The following is a 21333-nucleotide window of genomic DNA, read 5'->3' on the forward strand; positions in this document are numbered from 1 at the left end:
TGAAATCCTTTCTATCCTTTGAAACAAATCATTTGTGAGAACTGAGATAAGGTTAAAGGATGTACAGTGTGTACCTGTTATGATAGTGGATATATGCAAAAATATACCTCCAGCATTTTGGCTTCAATTAGGCACATATGAACTAATAATTAATAAAAATTTGCTAGTTAGGCACATATTGTAAGATACATATAGACACTTTCAGACTTGAATATGCATATTCCTATCTTTATTTTCCTTGAAAATAAAGTTTGATTAGAACAGAAAAAGTATATTTGTTATTAAGTTAGACCTGGTGTTTAATGTTCAATGATATGTATGTGTGTATATGTCTGATTCTCTCTATTTGGCTTCTGGAATCTTCTACTAGGATATTGCTGGAAGGTTGGCACAAACTAAAGAAAGTTCTTACAGTCTGGGTGACAAGCATTCAGCTAGGCTAAAAGGAAACATACAAGGAATGATTACAGAGAATTAAAAGTATTTAGGGAAATCAGGCTCCCACAATGAGTTTGAGCAGAGGATGTAAATGCTTCCTTGTTCTTATTACTGGATATATTGCCTCTGCTATTATTGACTGAGAGGCTCTTGGTATGAAATAAGTAGCTATAAGTAAGTATAAAGTTCAAAAATATCTGGCCCCAAATGCTTGAGGTTAGGTTCCTCTTGTACCACTGTCATTAGTGAATGCATAAACCTGAGAGCATAAAATCAAGTGAAAATTTTGGGTTCTTTTCTCTAGCATATGATGGTAATGGAAGATATGCTCAAGGACTTTCTGCTGGGAGAACATCTTCTTTTAGTTGGCAACCAGGTGAGTGAAATATTTCTTGCAATGTGTGGAACAAACCCGTTATTCAATAATATAATTAAATCTCTGTTTTGCTTCTTTGTAATTGCATTCATTTCTATTACTGAGGTATTTGGCCCATTTTTCAATTCCTTATTTTACATTGTACAGGGGTTTTATAGGCACACATTTGTGGAAAATGTAAATGCCGTAAATGTGTTGTATATGGCTGTCAGAGTAAAAAGTCAAGGAATTAATCACAGAATATTCTGAGTTGGAAGGGACCCACAAGGATTATCAAAGTACAACTCCTTGTCCTGCAAAGGACCATCCTCAAGAATCACATGCTGTGCCTGAGAGTGCTGACCAAATGCTTCTTAACCTCTGTCAGGCCTGACCAGTCCCCTGGGGAGCCTGTTCCAGTGCCCAAACACCCTCTGGGTGAAAAACCTTTTTCTGATATCCAATCTAAACCTCTCCTGACATAGTAATAGCAGTATGTAACATCATTAGCATTAAAATCTTCAGTTAATGGCTTTGGTTATCCTTCTTGACTATGTATCAAACCACTCCTTTAAAATCTCCAGTGGTAGGTAAGAGGTGTACACTTCAGTATTACCCAAATCTTATTGACAGCTAAATACTCATTTTCTCTAAAAAAGTAACATATTTGTATAGTTCTTTGACTGGTATCTTCGGTTATCAATACCTCATTGTTGAGATTGGTTTTTGCCCCAAAAGTAATCTCCCTTTTGTTTAGCTGTCCTTAGCAAGGATACAATAATTTTTTAGCAGATGTTTTTCTTTTTGTTTTGCAGTAGTCTGTAGAACATGTCTAACACAAAGCACTAATGATCTAACCAGCATGACAATTAATATAAAATGCTAATTATTATTAATGTGCATATATTGAAGTATACTTTCATCTGTTCAGCATCCTTGTTATCAACTTGAATTTACAAAGATGGTTTATTTGAAACCTCTGTAGACTTTTGAAGGATAATGCCAGCTTCTCCAAAAGGTTTAATCTCTTCATAAATAGAAATTGATCTATTTCATAAATGAAACAAGATCTATTTATTGTATTTCATAAACAGTGCTGTCTGTGCCTGCTTCCAAGCTGGTATTGAAAATGTTATGTCGTACAGATTGCCTGCAGCAATTGCTGGTAAGGAATAGCAGGAGCAGGCTGAACCACGAGAAAACAGAGGCAGGGACAGAGTCCTTAATGATAACTTTTGCAGTCTCTCAGTGCCAAAGCAAGAGTAGCAGGCCTGGGGACAGCAGCCATGGTCATCCAAGTGCTCAGTGGCTGCCACACTGGTCCATGGTGAATGAGGCAAGTCTGAGATCAAGCTGGGAAGTCAAATCAGCAGGTCCAGGCTGAGATCAGCAAGATACAGGGCCGAGCACAGCATCGCCTCAGTGCAGGCTGGGAAGGAACCAAGGAAAGGGCTTGAGTGTAAATGCAGCTCCCATGGCATGGGGGACAAAAGGAGCCTCTGCAAAGCAGGAAAACCGTGTCAGAGCTGACCTTCAATACAACAAGTAAAACCCTAGGTGTGGGGAAAGAGCTTGTTTATACCAGTGGCAAATCAGAGCTCTGACACATGCCTCATTTGGCAGAAAAGTTTTGAAGACTATGCAAGTACAATTATTAGGATATCATGGATTTTTCCAGCAGATGTATTCTCATTCTAATAATTTAATGCATGTCAGATTTTCTTCCATCTTTTGAGTCTCTACTTGAAGACAGCATTAAAAGATTTGACTGGATTGAAGTATTGGAACATATTGCTTTGATTCCAGACATCAGCTCAGCTGTACCATTAAGTTGGAAAATTAGTTGATTTGCTGCGCTTTCTCTTTGGCAAATCAGGAGTACAGTTGTTTTTTTTTAATTGCTAACATACTTTTGAGTACTTCCAGGTTTACTCTTTACAAATTTGTTCCAGAGTTTTTATGTGTGACTAAGAAAAGACCAATAGGCCTTTTCCTTTCAAAATACTGTTTTTAAGTTTGAAGTGCTGTATTTGCCATTCTGCAGTCTTTTCAGTACCACAGCAATCATTCTTCATTTCTCAGGAATGATCACTAACCACTTAGAAATTCCTTGGCTAATTCCTTAAATATTTTACTGTAAATTTGTGCAGCTTGTGATGAATCATGTTCAAGTACTTTAAAAGCAACCACATTGCATCAATTGTGCTTTCATGCAGTATGTGTAGATACCTCATTGAAGATATTAGTGTTTTCATGAAGTTTTTGTAAAGAAAATTATTTTTAAAAAACGTTCTTTTTTTCTGTTCAGTTACTTTTATCAGTTCAGTCTGTATAAGAAGCTAGGGTTTTGTGATGCCTTGATATATACATCAGTGTGTACCTGTTTTTCCCATTTGGAAAAAACAGATAATGATTTTGAGGAGATACAAAGTACTGTTTTGAGTTCCTTTCTCTTAAGTGTCTTATTAGTGAATGAGTGAATCATGGAAATTCAGTGTAATAACTGAAAATTCAAATTCTCTGAACTGGAGTATTTCAAAACATAGGACTAACATCCCTTTGAAAGCTTGTGTCATTTCCTAGATATTTAATTGAGTTGGCATTTACCTTAGGACATAATTTGATCTTTCAAAATGATGACTGTGTAAGCATCTCCATTCAGCTGTGATTTAATGTGCAAGTTTGACCTGTAGTCTTGCTTTTGGAGTCTGGATTTGGTTTTGGTTGGTTGACTTAATGTGTTTTTCCACCTTTGCCTCTTCTATTTGCACAACACATGTACACACACACGATTCCTGTTAGCTTAAGACCTCTGTCTTTTCAAAGTCTGTAAATGTGGTTTCTTCTATAACTCTTAAGAGCTGCCTGATGAGAACCCTTTTACCAAGACTGTTTGCAAGGTACAGACTCTGATGATAAGTATCAGTAAATTATAATTAAATTATCTTGGTGGATGTTGTGAACTGGCTTTCTTAATGAAACGGAGGAGAGTTTGAAGACAAATGGAAGATGCCAACAGATATTTTTAGAAGTACTCAGCTTCTGAAGTAAACTGCTTTACAACACTTCATTCATGTTTCTTCCCTGGGGCTTATATGGCCTAGGATTTCACGGTATAAATGTTTTACCTGAAATATAAATATTTGTTTACAGTGGTTGATGATTTACTTTGGATGTTAACTGGAATGTGTTTCCATTTTGTATACAAACAGGTTTCTCTGAGTTCATATGATATGATAGATATGAATTTCCAGCTATGAAATAGCTTCCAAGTAAAGGACATGCCAGTGCCTTAACTATGTGTTCTGATATAGCTACCTGAAAGAGCCTGTAGTCTGATTGTAAATGAATCCATCTGTGACCATCTACAGTTTTTCAAAGCACCTGCAAAGCAGCTGCTTCTTTGGCTGAGGGTAAGAAGCTGCATATTACTCTCACACCAGCAGGCAAAGAACAGCAAGAGCCCCCAGTTATTTCAAATGTTGCAATGGCTGTTTATGTACTCATTAAATACAGGTCTTGCAGTAGCTTTTGAGCTTCATGAGACAGACTGGGTAGTGATTCTTACTACCTTGGAAAATTTTTCGACTATGTTTTTGAGATATTTTTCCTGATAGACAGTGTGCAGTTCTTTGATTGACCACTACTTGCTGTCTTTTACTGTCTGCTTGGATTTTCTTTGGCAAATGCAAGAGAAACTATGTTAATAAATAGAATTTGTTTATGTGGAAAACCTTTGGAAATAGCATTGGCTGAAATTATTTTATTTCGTCTCACAATTTTAAAGGTTAAATATAACATTTCCCAAATTGTTGCATTTGGAGGTTATGTAAAGAGATGTGTTGGATGCTTTCACCTTTATTAGTCATAGGTGAGGTCTTGGCAGCCATCATCTGTCTTTGAAGATACCACACATAGTATTTATAGTTACATAGGATCTGTGGCTTTCTGGATAGAGAAGGCTCACAACCGTCTCACTTCTGAATTGTTTTATTGCCATGAAATTCTAAAGCGCCCAGCAGCATGTTAAGCAAAATTGAGGTTATTTTATTTGGCATCACTCTGTTGCCATGAGTTATTGAATGAGCTGTTGAGAAGTAGAATGAAGAATTCTATGAAGGTGCTAAATGGTGTAAATAATCTGAAAGAAACTCTAGCAACACTTGTTTAGTGTTGATGTGAACCCACAGTAAGCAGAAATACATGAATTATGAGTACTATGTCCAGCCTATGAAGGCTGTGAGTGTCCTGTGGGTGGACTGGAGCATCTCTCTTACCTGCAAAGGTTGAGGGAGCAGGGCCTCTTTAGCTTGGAGAAGGGCATCTTGTCAAATCTTTGGGGTCTTGTATACAAATACCTTAAGGGTGGCTGTTGAGACAACAGGGCCCAATTCTTTTCAGTGGTGCTCAGTGATAGGACAAGGGCATCAGGCACAAACTGAAACACAGGAAGTTCCATCTGAATACAAGATAAAACTTCTTTACTGTGAAAGTGAAAGAGCATTGGAACATGCTGCCCAGAGAGGCCATGAAATCTCCTTCCCTGGAGATTCTCAAAACCCTCCTGAATGCAATCCTCTACAACCTGCTGGTAGGTGAACCTGCTTTAGCAGGGTGGTTGGACTAGATGATCTCCAGAGTTCCCTTTCAACCCCAACTATTCTGTGATTAAAAGGACTTAGAAATGTAATGGCATTCTGGTACATTTGCTAATATATTTCCCTGACAATGTAATTTCATCCTTTCTGCTGCCTTTCTTTAACTGGGAGATCAACTTACATGAATTCTTGGGCTCACACTAGGAATTTATTTTATTCTTGAAGAATTTAGTAGGACAAATGATTGAGTCTTTCTTAAAGATATTTAAAATGACATGCTTGATTAGATCTTTTCTTCTAATATAATATTTTTATTTCTAACTCATTGTGAAATTGAATTAAGTGCAAACTGAGAATGTAATAATATCAGTCATCAAAAAACTTGAAATAGCAAATGCTTGGCATTTCAACATTTATAGAAATAAGTCTTGTTTTCCTGCTTAAACTTGTTTAAAAATAGACAGTTTCTTCTGCAAGTCAAGAATGTACTATCCCAAACCAATTTTTTATTATTATTGTAAGCATGAAGAAACTGAGCTCCAAATGAGTTAAATTGGGCCAAATACAATGATATTTCTTGTCTAGGGAATTAGGTATGACAGTTGTGGAAAACTCAGAAAATATTCTCTTTGACTTGGTACAGTCAGTGTGTACACATCTGAGAATAGGCATGCTTCTGAAATGTGTCTCTGCTTACAGTATTGCTTTCTGCCTTTACACATTAAACTGGAGAACCAGAATTAAAAAATAAACAATGAATTGATTTTTCTTTTGGATACTTCTTCTCACAGATTCTTTCCATCATATGCTTCTCTCCATTGGACCACAGTTGTCTTACCTCACTGGAAATGCAATGGTTGTATTTAGCCTGACAGGTCTCTGGTTCTCCTTAAAGTCAAAAAAAGGCATCAACTCTTAATATATCTAGAAATACAGTCAGAGATGCATCCAAAGTATTCCATTCATGATTCCTAACAGGGAATTAAGTTGACTCTTACGGTGAAATTTTCTTCTTTTGCTGCCACTATAATTTTGGTGTGCCCCAGATGATAAACTTGCAATAAAAAAAAAATCAGATACTGAACCACAGAACACTTACTTTTGTAACTGATGAATATGTAGATTGCATCTGGGGCAGGAGTTCAAATCACCACTGCTTTTGTATTTAAATTTGTTGCTTGTTGCTAACATTCAAGCAAGGTAGCCGTGATAGGGTCGATTGCAGTGGTCCTCTGGTAGCAATGTCTAGAGTCTGCTGATGGCGCACCTTCTGCAGATATTAAAATGCATTATTCACATTTGTTCCAAGCAGGGCTTCTCAACACCTGGAGTGTGTGATATAATTCTGCATAGGTACTGTGAGTTGCTTTGGTGATAATAGAACATTTTTTTAGAAACCCAGAGACATCCTCTGGTCTAAAAATCGCAGCCTCAGCCATAATTGCCTCAGCAATACATGCATTGCAAATGTCTTTGCTAACAGAAACGCAAAAGCTGTAGCCAGGAAAGGTGGTTTGGTGCCAGACCCAGGGTTAGAAACAGAGCATTATGAAAAGTGTTTTCATTTTCTTTATTTTCATTGTTCAGTGAAAAGTTTCTGTGATAATGATAATAGAACACTTTCTGTGACGTTAGAAACTGAGAACCCTGACATGAGGGCTCTGCGTACTAAAATTGTTAACTCAAATTTGTCTTTCGTTCTCTAATAATGCAATTTTAAAATTAATTGTAAAGTGAAACTTCTTGAAGTGAAAAATTGATAAACTGCTTTTTTACCAGTTTCAAAATTTGTTTCATTCTTTTGTAATGAAACAGGTGTTCTGATATGGAGATGATGTGATTGCAGTGTTTCAGCTGAAGGGCAGTACTGAACAGCACAACATGGCAACCTCTTCAGCTGGTTCAGTATGACCTGCAAATCATTTAAAAGAAAGTAAAAATGAGGCATCCTGGTTTAGATTTTTTTTTTTCTGAAGAGGCAGATTATTAATTTCAAAAACTTGGGTCCAATTCCTTTGGACTATAACTTTATTATCTTTATTTGGGCTGTGCAAGGGACAAATTTCAGTTGTCAGTTCTGCATCCTGAATTGCAAAATGCCTCCTGGGACTTATAACAACAATATTGTTTATATTTGAAACTGCAGTTTCTGCTAGGAAATTAGGCCATTTCATCCTTGGTAGCAAGTGTTTACAGTGTCAGTTGGAAGGATTTTTAACTAAGGGATTATTTTGCCTTCTAATTGCATAATTTCTTGTTTGTTATTCATTAGTGCAGATATTTACTTCTCATTTTTCTATTTCAGTTATCCCATATGTCTGATGGAGGGAAAATTGTCTAATATTTGCTTTCTGAAGTATTTTTATTCTCTTCAGCTGAAACACCAACACAGATGTTCTTCTCTCTCTAATTAGCATATGTTTATATTTCTGTTAAATTAAGTAACTGCAATAGTGTGTATATAAATAGCACACAGCAAGTGTTAATGGCAAACTGGCTTGTCCTCTGAATGTTACCTTAGCCTGCAGTAATTGCAAAATTATATGAGATTATGTTATAATATATATATAATCCAGTCCAAGTTCAGCTCAATCTTTTAGTATGTTCATATGAAAGATAGTTCAGGTTATTCCTGTTTAAATTGTTTGTTGCTAGCAGTGTGGGTCTCCAGAAGATCCAGCTTGATCTTTGGCAGTAAGGGCAAAGGAGGGTGACTGTTGCCATTTTTGTAATTTCTTGTTTCTTGGCTGCCTGTAACTAGAGTTGGTTTGGTTTTTATTTTTCCAAAATGTGTTAGCATTTTCTACATTTCTTGTTTGCCTGAAGAAGACTACTATACATGTACTCATTATCCCATGGATGTAAGGTGAATTTGGAACAAACCTGCTCTTTTTGGTCTTGCACTAATGCATAGTACTTAAGGAGCAAATTCATCCAAACTCTTGGGTTTTGGAGTCTCTTAATAGTGCTAAAGAGCCTTCCAAATATCTTTGGTCTCTTCCTTCCTTTCTGTGATATTGTAACTTCTCAGTGGAGTAGCTGAGACCTAGAGGAATGGTAACTTGTCATGAAGTAGGAATGTAGAGGGCTGGAATCAAAAAGCTTTGAGGAGAACTTTGCTGCAGCTTCTGTTGCCAACCAAAGATTTTATGTGGTACACCACAGCCTCTGTGAAGGCACACAATGTACCCTCTGAAGCAGTTTAGTCTAGAAGTTAGGCAATGTTAACTTGTTTATAATAGCTAAAACCTGGTGAGAATGCCTTTTGGCTTTTAAATACTGCATGCACCTTTTAAAAATGTATGATGTTCTGAAATTGAAGTATACTTAAATAAAAGGAAATATGTGGAGAGTGTGGGGAGATGCACAGATAAAAATGAAGGAAGGGTGAGATGTGGTCACGGCACAGCTCCCATTGACTTCACTGGGTTACTTTGGTAACTAATTTTTTTTTTTAATTACAGTAACCACTTTGTGTAATATTAAGTATGTTTTCCATTGATTCAGTATGTTGATATATTTCATCATCTTTGTACTTGCCACAGCTGGCTGGAGTCCCACTCTGGACTGAAACAGGATATGCAATCTGCTTGGAATCGGTGCAGAAACTGTGTGCAGACATCTGCCCAGCCATCTTTAGCTCTCTTAGGAAAGGAAGCTGCTTTCAGCATGGGTGTTTTGTGCTCGACATTAGAAATGCTTCTGTTTATTCACCCATTTATGATCTGACTGAAAGTAGCAGGAAACATATGTGAATAAAACTGTCTGTGTGCACCTCTAGGGGATTCTTAGCCTGTTTCTGGTTGCTTTGAATGTCCCTGATAAAATTTCTGAACTTGAATATTTTCTCCCAAATGGGTATGTCCTATAAGTTCCTGCAAGATCCTGTGAGCAGAATTGCATCCCCTTTCACAGCAGTGGAGAACTGTTTCAGGTGACAGTTTTCAGAAACTACTGGGAAAGGTGTTAAGTGTGTTGCAGTTTCTTACTACATCTCTATAAAGCTGTAGATTCTTCTGAAGTAGATTTGTGAGGAGGCATGTGGCAGAGCATTAACGGAGTTGGCTCTTCTGTGTGGGAGTCAAGTCTGCAGTAGAATATAGGTAGTTCTATTTTTGTCTCCTCTGCAGTATTTTTTCCTCTGCTCTCATGGTGAGAACTCTCCTCCTGTGATTTCATTATACATATGTGCATGATTCTCCATTCTTACAAATGTAGCAGAGGAAAGAGAGACTGTGGTCCCATTTCAAGAAGCTTAAACAGTTTGCAATTCTGCAGCTGGCAGTTAGCATCACTCAGCTAGAACTTAGTGTCATAAATGTCATAACTTGCAGCTCTGAAGGCTCCTATTCTGTTTCAATGCCAAGTGAAACAGATTAGTGAAACTCAAATTGGTTTAATCTAATCTCTTTAATCTTTCTTTGGGTTATATTTATCTTCTTTACACTGGTGTGGACTACTAGATACAGTCAGAGTGAGAATCTCAGGAGAGGGATAGTGTCTTGTCGAACAACTTTTGGCTGGTCTATGATTGAGTTTTTCTTTCTGCTGTTTCCTTTTTCTTTGCTACCTGTAGCACTCTCACTGGCATTCTGAGCTTCCTGCAGCCACCTACTTGCAGGCGGGATAAGAATTTCTGCGTGTGAGCTGTCACCTTGGTCTGCATCTACATTAGCATTTCAGACCAGATCTAGAATGTACTTTTGAAGGGAATTTCCTTACTGCAGTTCAGTACATATCCATCTCTCTTAGGATGAGAGTGAAGTGGATGTTCCCCAGCAGCCCACCTAATTTGTGCTCTTTGATAATTCCTTCCCTGAGTCTAGGTTAGACCTGGACTGAAATATCAGTTCCTAAAACGTTTAGGACAGGGCGCACCAGGGCATTGCCAGCACCTAATTCACTGCCATCATTTTCTACAGCTTGCTAGTGCAGACATCCTTCAATAGAGTTAGAGATCAGTTTTATCTACAGCTGAATTCTGATTCCATCTGGGCCTCTTTTTGTAACTGCAGTGGAATGTGATCAGCAACTATTACCAAGGCTGTGCCCAAATTCCATGTGACAGTTGCAGGATGTGTCCTATGACCACCAAGAATTAACTTTGCCTATTAAGTGCAAGACAGCTTCCTAGCATTGACATTGCAATACCTTTGTGAAATAAAAAGGCTGGAAAAACTTGTGTTAGGTAAAGGATGCATAACATGTGTGACATAACTCTAGGGACACAATCCTATTTCTGGTTATTTCTAGTAAGATAGATAAGTATTTTGTGAATATATATATAAAACAAAATACATGTCATCAACTTGTGTTCAGAATTTTCTGAAATAGATTGAACTTGCATTTACCTATGAAGGAGTATGGAGAGTATTTTAACCATTTTGGCAAGTTATCTTTTCTGTATTTATAACTCTTAAATATGTATATGTGTATTAATGTCTTAATATTATATTTGTTTACTGCAGGGAGTTGGGAAAAACAAGGTTGTTGACAGATTCCTTCACCTTTTAAACAGACCCAGAGAGTATTTACAGCTGCACAGGTAAGAATGTGTTAGATTTCCATACTTTTTGATTTTAATCAAATTTCTCATGTTATTAAAACTCATGTTTCTGAAATTAACGTGTTTTTACTGTTTGAACAAAGGCCTCCTAAGTGGCACACAGACCACAGGAATGTGTCTGGCAGAGGCAATAAGCTGACAGGTTGAGGAGTGGGTACAAGAATGTAGTGCAATCATCTTGTTTGGTACACGAGGAAGTAGAAGTGTGCTCATGCTAAACTTTGTTCAAAAAACAAGTTATATTTTGCTGTCATTTCTGGAAAGGTTTCCCTAGCATGCAGTATTGTGTGAGGGAAAAATTGTTTGAGTATATCACTCATCAGACAAGAAACATTCGACATAGTAAAGGTTTTTTGGCTTTTTTCCTTTGGCACTCCTGCTGAGTGCATGTATTTCTTTCTCACCCATAAGAGTTTGGATTAGAAAATTACATCATAAGCTAAAAAACAGACTTCAAGACAACAAACCAACTGAAAACAATTCAAAAGCTGAAATAATAGGAAATTATCTGCCTGCTTTTTATAACATGAACTTGAAACTAATAAATGGAAAGAAAGAATAAATATACCTAGAAGACTCATTTTCAGTTGAACTGAATCCCATTTCAGCTTTGTTTCTGATCTTTATCTCTTTGTCTTCAACTTTCTAGCTTCATCACCCTGTCTCTTTCCATAATCACTGTTTTTTAAATAGTGCTAATGAAAATGTTGATCTTTGGTACTTTGCCCATTAAAAGCATCGTCTCTGTAACACTTTGTCTCCCACTTTCTCACCCAGAGTTTTGTCCTCAAGTGTCTTGTACTTGTATTCCTGATACTTGGATAGCTCTATCTCATAAATTCTCTACTGCTGTTCTCCTTTATACTACTTATTCTAGACTTCCATCAGTTCTACATGAAATTCTGCTTTTGTGACCTCCTACTTTTAGCTTTGCATTAACTTTCCTGCTTGGAACAGCTACCCACTTTGTCTGGATAAAATACACGGTGATTTTTGCCAATCCCAATTATGTCACAAAGTACTGCACTATTTCTGTCCTTTTGTGTGTTCTCCAGTGATGAGGCAGAACAGTGCTTAATGTGAATTCATATAGCTCAGGAGAACATTGTATAAGCACCATGTTTGGGGTTTTCATGCAGCTGTAGAATGTATAAATTCTACATGCTAGTTGAGACATCACTAGGAAGAAAAATGTGCATTTATTGTCTTGTCAATACAGTGTTCTATAGTCTCTATAAGGTACTGCTTGTGATTACAGGGGTTTGGAGAGAGGTTGAAGTAGAAAATGAAGCAGAAAATGATGAGTAGTCCTATGTAATTATAGAAAAATAATTTATGAATATAGTAAAATCAGAAATTTCTATTTTCTGGGTAGTATTTTGAAATGCTGTGTGAAGAACTCAGTCTATATAATATTTTGATTATACTTTACAGAGTGTTTAAACAAGGATTAGAGTATTGTTAGTGCACTCTTCTGGATTCAAAACAAAGTAAGAGCAAGTTTACAAAATACCCAAACAGTTTCCTAGTAAGCTTTTACATACTTTGTGGGGGAGATTCAGCCAGTAGCTTATGGCATAGATGTACTTTCTTAGAAAGTATTCTAGAATGTGTACTTCATCTTTGATAGCCCTGTGTGTTTCTTCAGATTTCCTAGCTTACTACTGTAAGTAACTTTAAGCATGCCAAGGAAAGCACTTCTAAATATAATGCTTTTAATGGTGCTTGTATACCTGAATTATAGATCTTGACAAATTCGTTTGGATGGGTTTTTTGTTGGTTTGGAGTGTTTTTACTGTCTTGATGAAAGAGTGTAAGGAGTTCTGCAGTTCTAACTCTACATATGTTCAATGACATTCAAGCAGGGAGTATTTGCCTTAGAGGCAATAAGCTATTACCAGGAGTCATTTTAAAATCTCACATTTTATGTCTTGTACTTCAAGAAGATGAGAGGAGATAAAAGACAGAAAAAGGGACATCTGTATTTACTTGCTCTGCAACTGATTCACATGGGAAGGGTCAGCCTGGCCTAAAGGTTTTGATTGCTTATAGAGGCTATAAATCCTTTTTCTTAACATTTCCTGCAGTATCTCGTTGAGAAGTTTTATATTCGTGAAATTTGTAAGTCTTATCAATCATTTTGATACCATAAAGCAGAAAATCTTAATGGAAGGAAGCTGCAATTAGATTCAATAATGACAGAAAATAAGAAAAATATGTATTTATGAATTATTAAAAAAATTGGCTGCTTTCTCTTGCATACTTACTAATATTAGCAGCTGATCAGGAGTTGACCCGCTCTCTCATTGCATTCATTGTGGGAATGGAAAAAGGTGGGTTATGGAAACAGGTAATATGGCACAGGCTCAGCACAGCCTCTTCCTAGGACTGCACTCATGAAACATTTTACTGCTTTTCTGTGTTGAGGAAGAACTTCCATCTGCCAGGATTTCCCTGTCCCTCCTTTCCTACAAGAATAAGTTTCAGCAGAGAAATTCCAAATTTTTGTTTACCCTCCTGGTATGGGTGTCTCCATTTTGTTCACCCAGGACACCAGCTACATGTTACAGAATAAACAACAGCTTTATTTTGTCTAATATCAAAGAACTTTTAAGAGTTCTTAATAGAAATTAAACATGTACTGGTTTTACAGGCAGTAACTAAGAAACTGACTGTAAGAAAATTTGATCTTCTCCAAGCTAATGTAACGACTATTTGTGTTGCTCCTAAATTAATGAATTCTGGAAAGCCTCATTATTTTATGAACTTTTCTGCTACTGCTTTTGCTGTCTCTCCTGTGAGTGATGTGGAAAGAATTTTCCAGTGGTTCTACACAAAAATCTGAAGTTAAATTTGGTAGAATAAATTAGTATTTCATTAAATCAGGGAAATAATTTTCATGCAAACTGATAATCATAGAATGTGCTGAGTTGGAAGGGAACCACTAGGATCCTCAAAGTCCAGCTGCTGGCCTTACTCAGGACCAGGAGTCTCACCATGTGCCTGAGAGCATTGTCCAAACGCCTCTTGGACTTGGACACAGTGTGACCACTTCCATGGGGAAACTGTTCCAGTGCCCAGCCACCCTCTGGGTGAGGAACCTTTTTCTAATATCCAAAATAAACCTCCCCTGGCACAACTTCAGGCCATTCCCTGGGTCACGGGTCAGCACAGAGAAGAGTTCAGTGCATGCTCCTCTGCTTCCCCTCGCAAGGATATCTTGCTTTATTATTCTTTATTGTATATTTATGTTTCATTACATCTCGCTTTTTTAATTCCCTCGTGATATCTTGCTTTGACTTTCACAGTCTCTAAAACCAAGAAGATTCCACAGAAAGAAGGAAAAAAAATAACTTTAGAGATGACTCAGGCAAGAAAATATGCCCTGTTAAGACTGTAAAATCCTTCTTAGCACTGATGAGAGCAATAGATAAGTATAAAACTGTAAGCTCCCAGCTCTCCTACATAAAAATGTCAGAAGAAAGAATCATGGACTCTAAATAGTTGTCTCCTTTGATATGATCAAAGAAAAAGAGATTAATTTTACTTCTCTTATGATCAAATTGCTAACTAATTTTACACAAAGAATGATTTTGCGGGAGGAAGATGTTCTTTATCTGTCATTTAAACCTTTACGTTTGCATCTATTTGGAATTAAGTCATACTCTCAAGCTGGTTTTTATGTTTCAATTAGAATGATTTCTCCTCCTTGCAATTACTGCTTTTGTGATGACTATATATACAGAACTACAGCATTTATCCTTCTGTTTTCAGTTCAAGCTTGATTTATTGTTCCAGTTTGGGGATTTTTGAAGGATTTTTTTTTTGTTTGGTTTTTTTGGTTTTGTGAGGATTTTGGGAATTGTGAAGAGACTTTTGATAGAAAGCTTCCTAAAAGCCAAGGTTCTGACTAGGAAGATGTAAACTTTAGTGACACAATTTTTATGGTATTTTCTGGTGGTATAAATTAGGTGCTAAATGTGGAGGGGCATGTGGATTAATATATATGCATTGAGTTTTTTGGAGTCATATGTTGCTATCTGATCTTAGCTTTCATCAAAATTTAAAAAAATGCACTGCTATGCTTAATACAAAAGCATAAAAATTAAAACAAATATTTAAATGTAGTTTATTCTCATATACTAATTTAGGCAGCTAAAAACAACTGGAAAAATATTGGGAAGAACAAGACCTGGGAAAGCTGTCACCACTGTTCTGTTGGTGTTGGATTTGCTTTAAGTCACATAGCCAAAAAAATCTACTGGTAACATGAAATCTCTGAAATTACCATCTGCCATCATGAATTGTGCTCTTAATTGCTCTGATAGCAAACAAAAACCTCTCTGTCTTGATGATGCCTTTACAAAAAATTAATTGCAGAACATCTGTGTTCGAAGAAACGTGTTTGTTAGGTTCAGGAAGGCATGAAGTTCATTTTTGTATATCAAAACCTTTTCTTTAAAGTTTGGTGTACATTGTGCTCCTTGATTTTTTGAGATATTCAAAATCTGGATGCTGGACACTGTCTTGAGTATCTTGACTCTACATGGCCCTCTTCAGCAGAGGGGTTGGACCAAATGACTTCCAGAGGTGCCTTTCAACCTCAACCATTCTGATTCTGTGATTTAGCAATTTCTGCAAGGTAGCAGCTGGATGACCTCTAGCTCTTGTTCTAGGTGTGTTGCAGTAATGTTGTAGTCTTCCAAAAAAAAAAAAAAAGTTAAAATTAGTTTATCTTATCTTTATAAAATTTTATAATCCAGCACTGGTTGTTGCATGGGAGGAAACCATTTGCATTGTCCTTAGCTGATGCTCAAATGTGTTAGTATGAACAGTAGTTAAAGTTGTGAGAATTAAGAAACAGCTTCAGACTCAATATTGTTTTCAGAACAGTGTGTTAATGAGATTAATTTTGATAACTTCTAGAATATTTATTTATTGTTATGATACACATTTAAATGAGTGGTTGTTAAGCAGAAGTTTCTCCATTATGTTTCCAGCTTCATGCTATGTCAGTGACAGATTGGCTGTAGCAAATGCAAAATTTGGAGCTCAGTCTCCTCTGCCCCCTATCACAGACATTCCTCTATACAATTGAAAATGATCAGGAGTAAACACTACTGATCCTTTTCTGTTCTGATGGGAACTTGAGAACTAGTGGGAGAACTGGATCCCTCCTCTGAGCTACTAAAGATGTGGCCACTGAAGTCATGATAAGTAAAGTTAGTCAACTTCAACTCTAATGTTTTCAGTGTATAGATCCGCATAAGAACATCACCGTCACTTACAGAAATAGAAGCTTTTGATGTGTAGACTGAAGTGTAACCTGCATCAATAATTTATTAATGGCTATGAAGGGATTTTCTGCTGCTCAAAACCTCAGTGAATCTGCAGATGCGAAATTATTAGTTTCGTTCCGTTCTTCTCCTTCTATGTATCAAGAAAATAATCTTCTAGGAAATTAGTTTATTGTGAAAAAAGATAATATGAACCTTCATAGAGTCATATGACAAAAAGAAGGAATGTTTTTTAGTGTGTGAGGGTTGTTCTCTATGAAGTCAAAAATATTAGAACGGCTTGTAAATATGATGTGATACCTTTTCTTGAAATAGAGACCTCAGGAAGTTTTCTTCTTCAGCTTTTGATAAAACACGTTTACCCCTAAATTAGCCATGTTAAGTCTTAGTTCTCCATTTGATATCTTTTTCTTACAAGTTGAGATAACTTACTTTTCTAAGCATTTACATATACACTACAGCAATTTATCATTGTTGTAAATGTGATGTTTGACACTGTCAATGGAATACTAACTGCTTTGAAATTCTATTTTGTATCTGATGATCTTACGATTCTCTTTCAAGATATTACACTACCTTGTTCTATGTGTCCCAATGCATTTCCTTACAAAGAATTTGCTTAAAACATCTTGATTTAATATCACATCTTCCTGTCACAGTTACTATACTTATTCTAGTGACTGATGATTGAAAAGTGTGACACAGGGTTCATTTTAAAAATCTACTACATTTTGTGTTGTGCCTTTTCTAGTTCCCTAATAAATTACAGTAATCTGATGATCTTTTGTCCAAAACTTACCTGAGTTTGCATATGTTATCCTTTTCAAAAGAAACATAATTTTGCTGGGATCTTTAACAATCCAATTAATGGGGAGTTTGAGGTAGGAAAATGAGCTTATGGTGTCCCTACAAGCAATACTTACTACAAACTCTCCATTAATCTTTAGATCTTAATTTTCTTTCCCTCTTTTTCAGCACATGTAATAAGTATAAAATCCAATTATCTGTTTCCATTATTGAGATAATTTAAAACTACCCTTTCAGCTTTATTGACTTCAGATTTTTAAAATTCTAATTTAAAAAGCTGTTTCAGGAGAAACAGCTTCCTTTGCCCAAGATACAGGTGGATACTAGAATTATATTGTACTTGTTCTCAGAATTGCATTTGATTGTCATCTCTTGAAAGAATATATGACCGCATGAAATAACTTAAATGCTGATATAGCTCTGCAGGTCTGTTTTTAAACATGAACAATACAGAAAAGCCATCTCCATAGTGTTCTATAGCTGCACTGATTTTTTTCAGTTGAGCACAGCAAAGGCAGGGGAGATTTTGTGTTGTGGTTTTGGTTTTTGGCAGCCACAAAACAAAAGTCTAGGTAATTTTTCCTCATGACTCATGAGTCATTAATGTTTAGATTATTTTCTTTTAATATTGTATTTTATACTGTGCACTTTTGTTCTTTATGTAGGTCATGTTAGGAAATAAGGAATAAGATGATACATTTTTGTAATGAAGATTTATGTTGTGAAGCCCTGAGTGCATTTGCCTATATTATGGGTGTCTTTATAGTTTTTACTTGGTTTTTGTCTGTTTTCTTAACTACATTTTCAGCCAATACTGAGTTGCAATGCAAAGCTTCCAAGATTTCATGCCAGCCAATGGTCCCTATTTCCAATGTTAGCTTTTCATAAGCTGGCTGACTAGCTCTTTTATTGTCAGATTCCAGGTGTTAGAAAGCTACTTCGTTTTTCTTTTTTTGTAGGAATTGAATTCAGGTTTAATATCCTGCTGCATGGCTGTTACAGAGAAATAGCTCAGGTTAGAAGACCCTATTGTTTAATTTTCCTCTAAAGCTGAAGTAAGAGTTTCTCACTGTTTACTCAATTAAATGTATTCTTACAAGCAATAAGGGAAGCTGCAGGGTGTCGTGTTTCCCCATTTAAGAATTTTACAATTAGGGTGAGTGAATTTTGTATCTTGTTTTGGCAGATGGATCACATACAAGTAATTGTGTAAGTTCAGATTTAAGCACATACCATGAATTAAACATAATTCCCTTTGACCTTTCTTCTGCCACCTGCAGTCATACTGAGTAATAAGTACCTTTATAGTCAAAATAATTTCTTGCATTTTAAACAAACTTATGTCCTGCTGAGTAGCTGTAACAGCATAGCAGGAAAAAAAAGGTGAATTTAATAATCAGTTCCTACAGATAAGTCAAAAAGCCTTTACAGGGTCATTTTTACAGAGCTGTGAGACATCTGGTTGGCTTTTCAGATATTTCAGAATTTTCTAAACATAGCAGTCAGGTCATGCAATGCAATGGCTCTGTGATGGGTTGACTAAAGAAATTAATTTGTAAATGTCCAAATCATGCAGATTGATTCTTTGTGTTGGGATTGCCTGCTCTTCATCAGGATAATCCATGAGTGGATTAACTGACCAATTAACAGCTTCAAATGGCCTTTGGACTAATTATTTTTCAAATACTCTTTCAAATTAGGTCACAGCAGATGGATATATTCATGTCTGATTGACATGTAGAAATATGTATCTATGTACATACGTATTTAATAAAAAATGCCTCACAGAAATGAAGAAGAATTTCTAGACCATACATTCTACATCTCTGTTTTTTCCTTTTAACTACTGTGAAGTTTTGTGTGGTGAATCAGGAGGAGGCCAAACCTGAGCTTGGTTTATATAACCTTGTTGCCATGAGCAGGGGACCCCTAGAACACAAGGTTGCCTTGCACAAATAATCTCTTACCCTTTTAGCCTCAGTGTAAGTACACACAGAAGCCAGGACTGTATTCTTCTGCACTTGTCAAGATGGAGTAATTGCAGGGAATGTGAGTGTTTGTGATGTCAGCTGGGGCCTGACACTGTGTCCCGTATTAGGGCACAAGCCTTCCTCAAATCTTCAATTAAAGCATTGGAGCACCTTTTGTTAAACTGGAGGATAACAACTAACTCTCTGAGGTTGATGGAAACTTCTCCTGACACAGTTCACAGTTGTTCTCCGGAAGGAAGGCGTTGCTGTCAGTGAAACAGAAACTGTCACAGCAGTATGTTGGAGTCAGTTTGCAGACCTCAGAAATAGCTGCCTTTAGGGTAAATAATGCAGCAGCAGAAAATAAATAAAAGACAGCAATAGGAGCTAATAAAAAACATGAGAAGAATTCTCAGAAGTCCTACTATGAATTGAGTGGTCATGTCAGAGGAGTTGCTATATTTCAGTAGTAAATATTTCTTCTCTTTTTTTCTCTTTTTTTTTCTTTTTAAATGGAGCCCTTGTGAGAAGGGCTTCCTTGATAAAAGTACATTCTTAGGAAAGATATTAGTGAGCTTTTCCTATTTTTCTTTTACAATCAGATAAAGATAAAATCAGTTCAGTTGAATAAGGTGACTGTATGTCAGATAGTTTTTCTCCCTCTGCATTCCTACAGTCTTGTTTCTTTGTGTCAGACCTATTTTCATTGCTGAATGTGATGAAATTGGGAGGTTTTGGTATTCATGTCTTTGTTAGAGCCTGTTAGTTATTATTAAGGTGCTATTGTTACTAAGTGAAAGTGAATTGGAGTTTTTAGTTGCTTTCCTGTGGGAATTTTGAGTGCCAGATATATTTTGCATTTAGGAAGTGCTGCTTGCTATGTTGTTCAAAAATATTTCAGACTTAGTGCGTTTTTTTTTTTTTCTACATTTCAGTGCCTTTACATTTACGTAATTCATTGAAAAGTGGAAATTTAAGAAAAAACCCAAAGGAGACAGTTTCTTTTTAGCCATTCTTTACTGTGTTTGGGTCATGGTAGGTTTCTGAAGAACAGAAATTAATGATATATAAGTGTGAGGAAAGGAGAATAATACTGATCTGTCATAACCCTTGTAAAACCATTCATACATGTCTGAATGTAATAGCCTAAGCAAATACAGGAGTTTCACATACACTTAAATTATCAAGCCAATGGAATTAATATTTGACTTACATTTAACTTCTGTAATACGCTGCAAATCCCCCAATGTATTTCCTTAAATACTAAGGCCAACTATCAACAAAGCAGAAGAAAGATAAAATAAGAAAAAAATTAGAAGATAGATTCAGGATGTCAATTTTTATTTTAGTTTCATACCTTCTGTATTTTTTTATTGTGCTACTTTTGTAATAGCACTTAATTGAACAGGAAACTCTTGTAGTGTTTATTTTCCCAAAAATATGTCAATTCTGTCTTCTCTGAAGAATGAGACCATCCTAAGGATTTGTGTGGGCTGCTGATCATTGTGGAATACTAAGCACAATTTAGCATTCTGTGTTATGGGGTTGTAAGTAATCTCTGCAGAGCCAGAGGATTAACTCGCTCAGCAAAAGTAAGGTACTATTTCATGTTACAGTAGAAAATCATCTGACATTTTTGTCTTTTCTTGTGTCATCATCTGTGTGACAGCACATCACTGGAAATATTAATTTCCTGATGTGTTTTGTTCACTTTATTGTTTTTCATCCATTATCTCCTAAGTGCAAATTTATGATCTGTAAAGTGTCCTGTAATTCATCTTCCTTTACGTTATTTTTGGCCTATCCTCGGGTCCCCTCATTTTCTCACCTTTCTATTACTTTAAAGAGATCACAGTTCAAATTTGACAAATTCTTCCCCTTTTTACCTTGTACTAATTCCTCAGAACATTTTTTCTTGAGTTATTTCTGACTAATTAGTACCTGTGACTGTGACCTTCAAATACTCTAGCATTTTATGCATTTTAAAATTCTTCTGCATCTTCAACTACATAGGCTTGAACCAGAAATGTTAACTGATAGTGGAGGTAGGCTGATACATACAATCTGAGAATTTAGTCCCTAAATAATGTGTGTTCAAGAAACAAAAATCATTGGTTTGTTGTTATTTTTGGATCTGTTATTGATTTTCTGCCCAGAGTATGAATTGCTTTGACACACAGGATGACAATAGAAGCTTTGTTTTTGTGTCTACAGTAGGATTTCTAAGATAATAGATTAGTGCTACTGCTTATTTTAATGATTTAATAAATTATATGTTGCAAGTGAATACAATGTTAATGTA

At 36.1% G+C, this 21333-nt stretch overlaps 1 protein-coding gene across 1 annotated transcript in view; it reads left to right on the forward strand.

Moving 5' to 3' along the window:
- The window catches only part of VWA8 (von Willebrand factor A domain containing 8), a 182787-nt gene that overhangs the window by 74624 nt on the left and 86830 nt on the right, over positions 1-21333 (forward strand). The window contains exons 20-21 of the mRNA XM_054271880.1: positions 743-814; positions 10860-10936. Of these exons, the coding sequence (XP_054127855.1) occupies positions 743-814; positions 10860-10936 (149 nt within the window). The remainder of the gene's footprint in view (positions 1-742; positions 815-10859; positions 10937-21333) is intronic.

This window comes from Melozone crissalis, unplaced genomic scaffold (assembly GCF_028551555.1).
Source record: "Melozone crissalis strain CALT ecotype California unplaced genomic scaffold, PUWL_Pcris_2 ptg000013l_1, whole genome shotgun sequence".
In the NCBI taxonomy this organism is placed as follows: domain Eukaryota; kingdom Metazoa; phylum Chordata; class Aves; order Passeriformes; family Passerellidae; genus Melozone; species Melozone crissalis.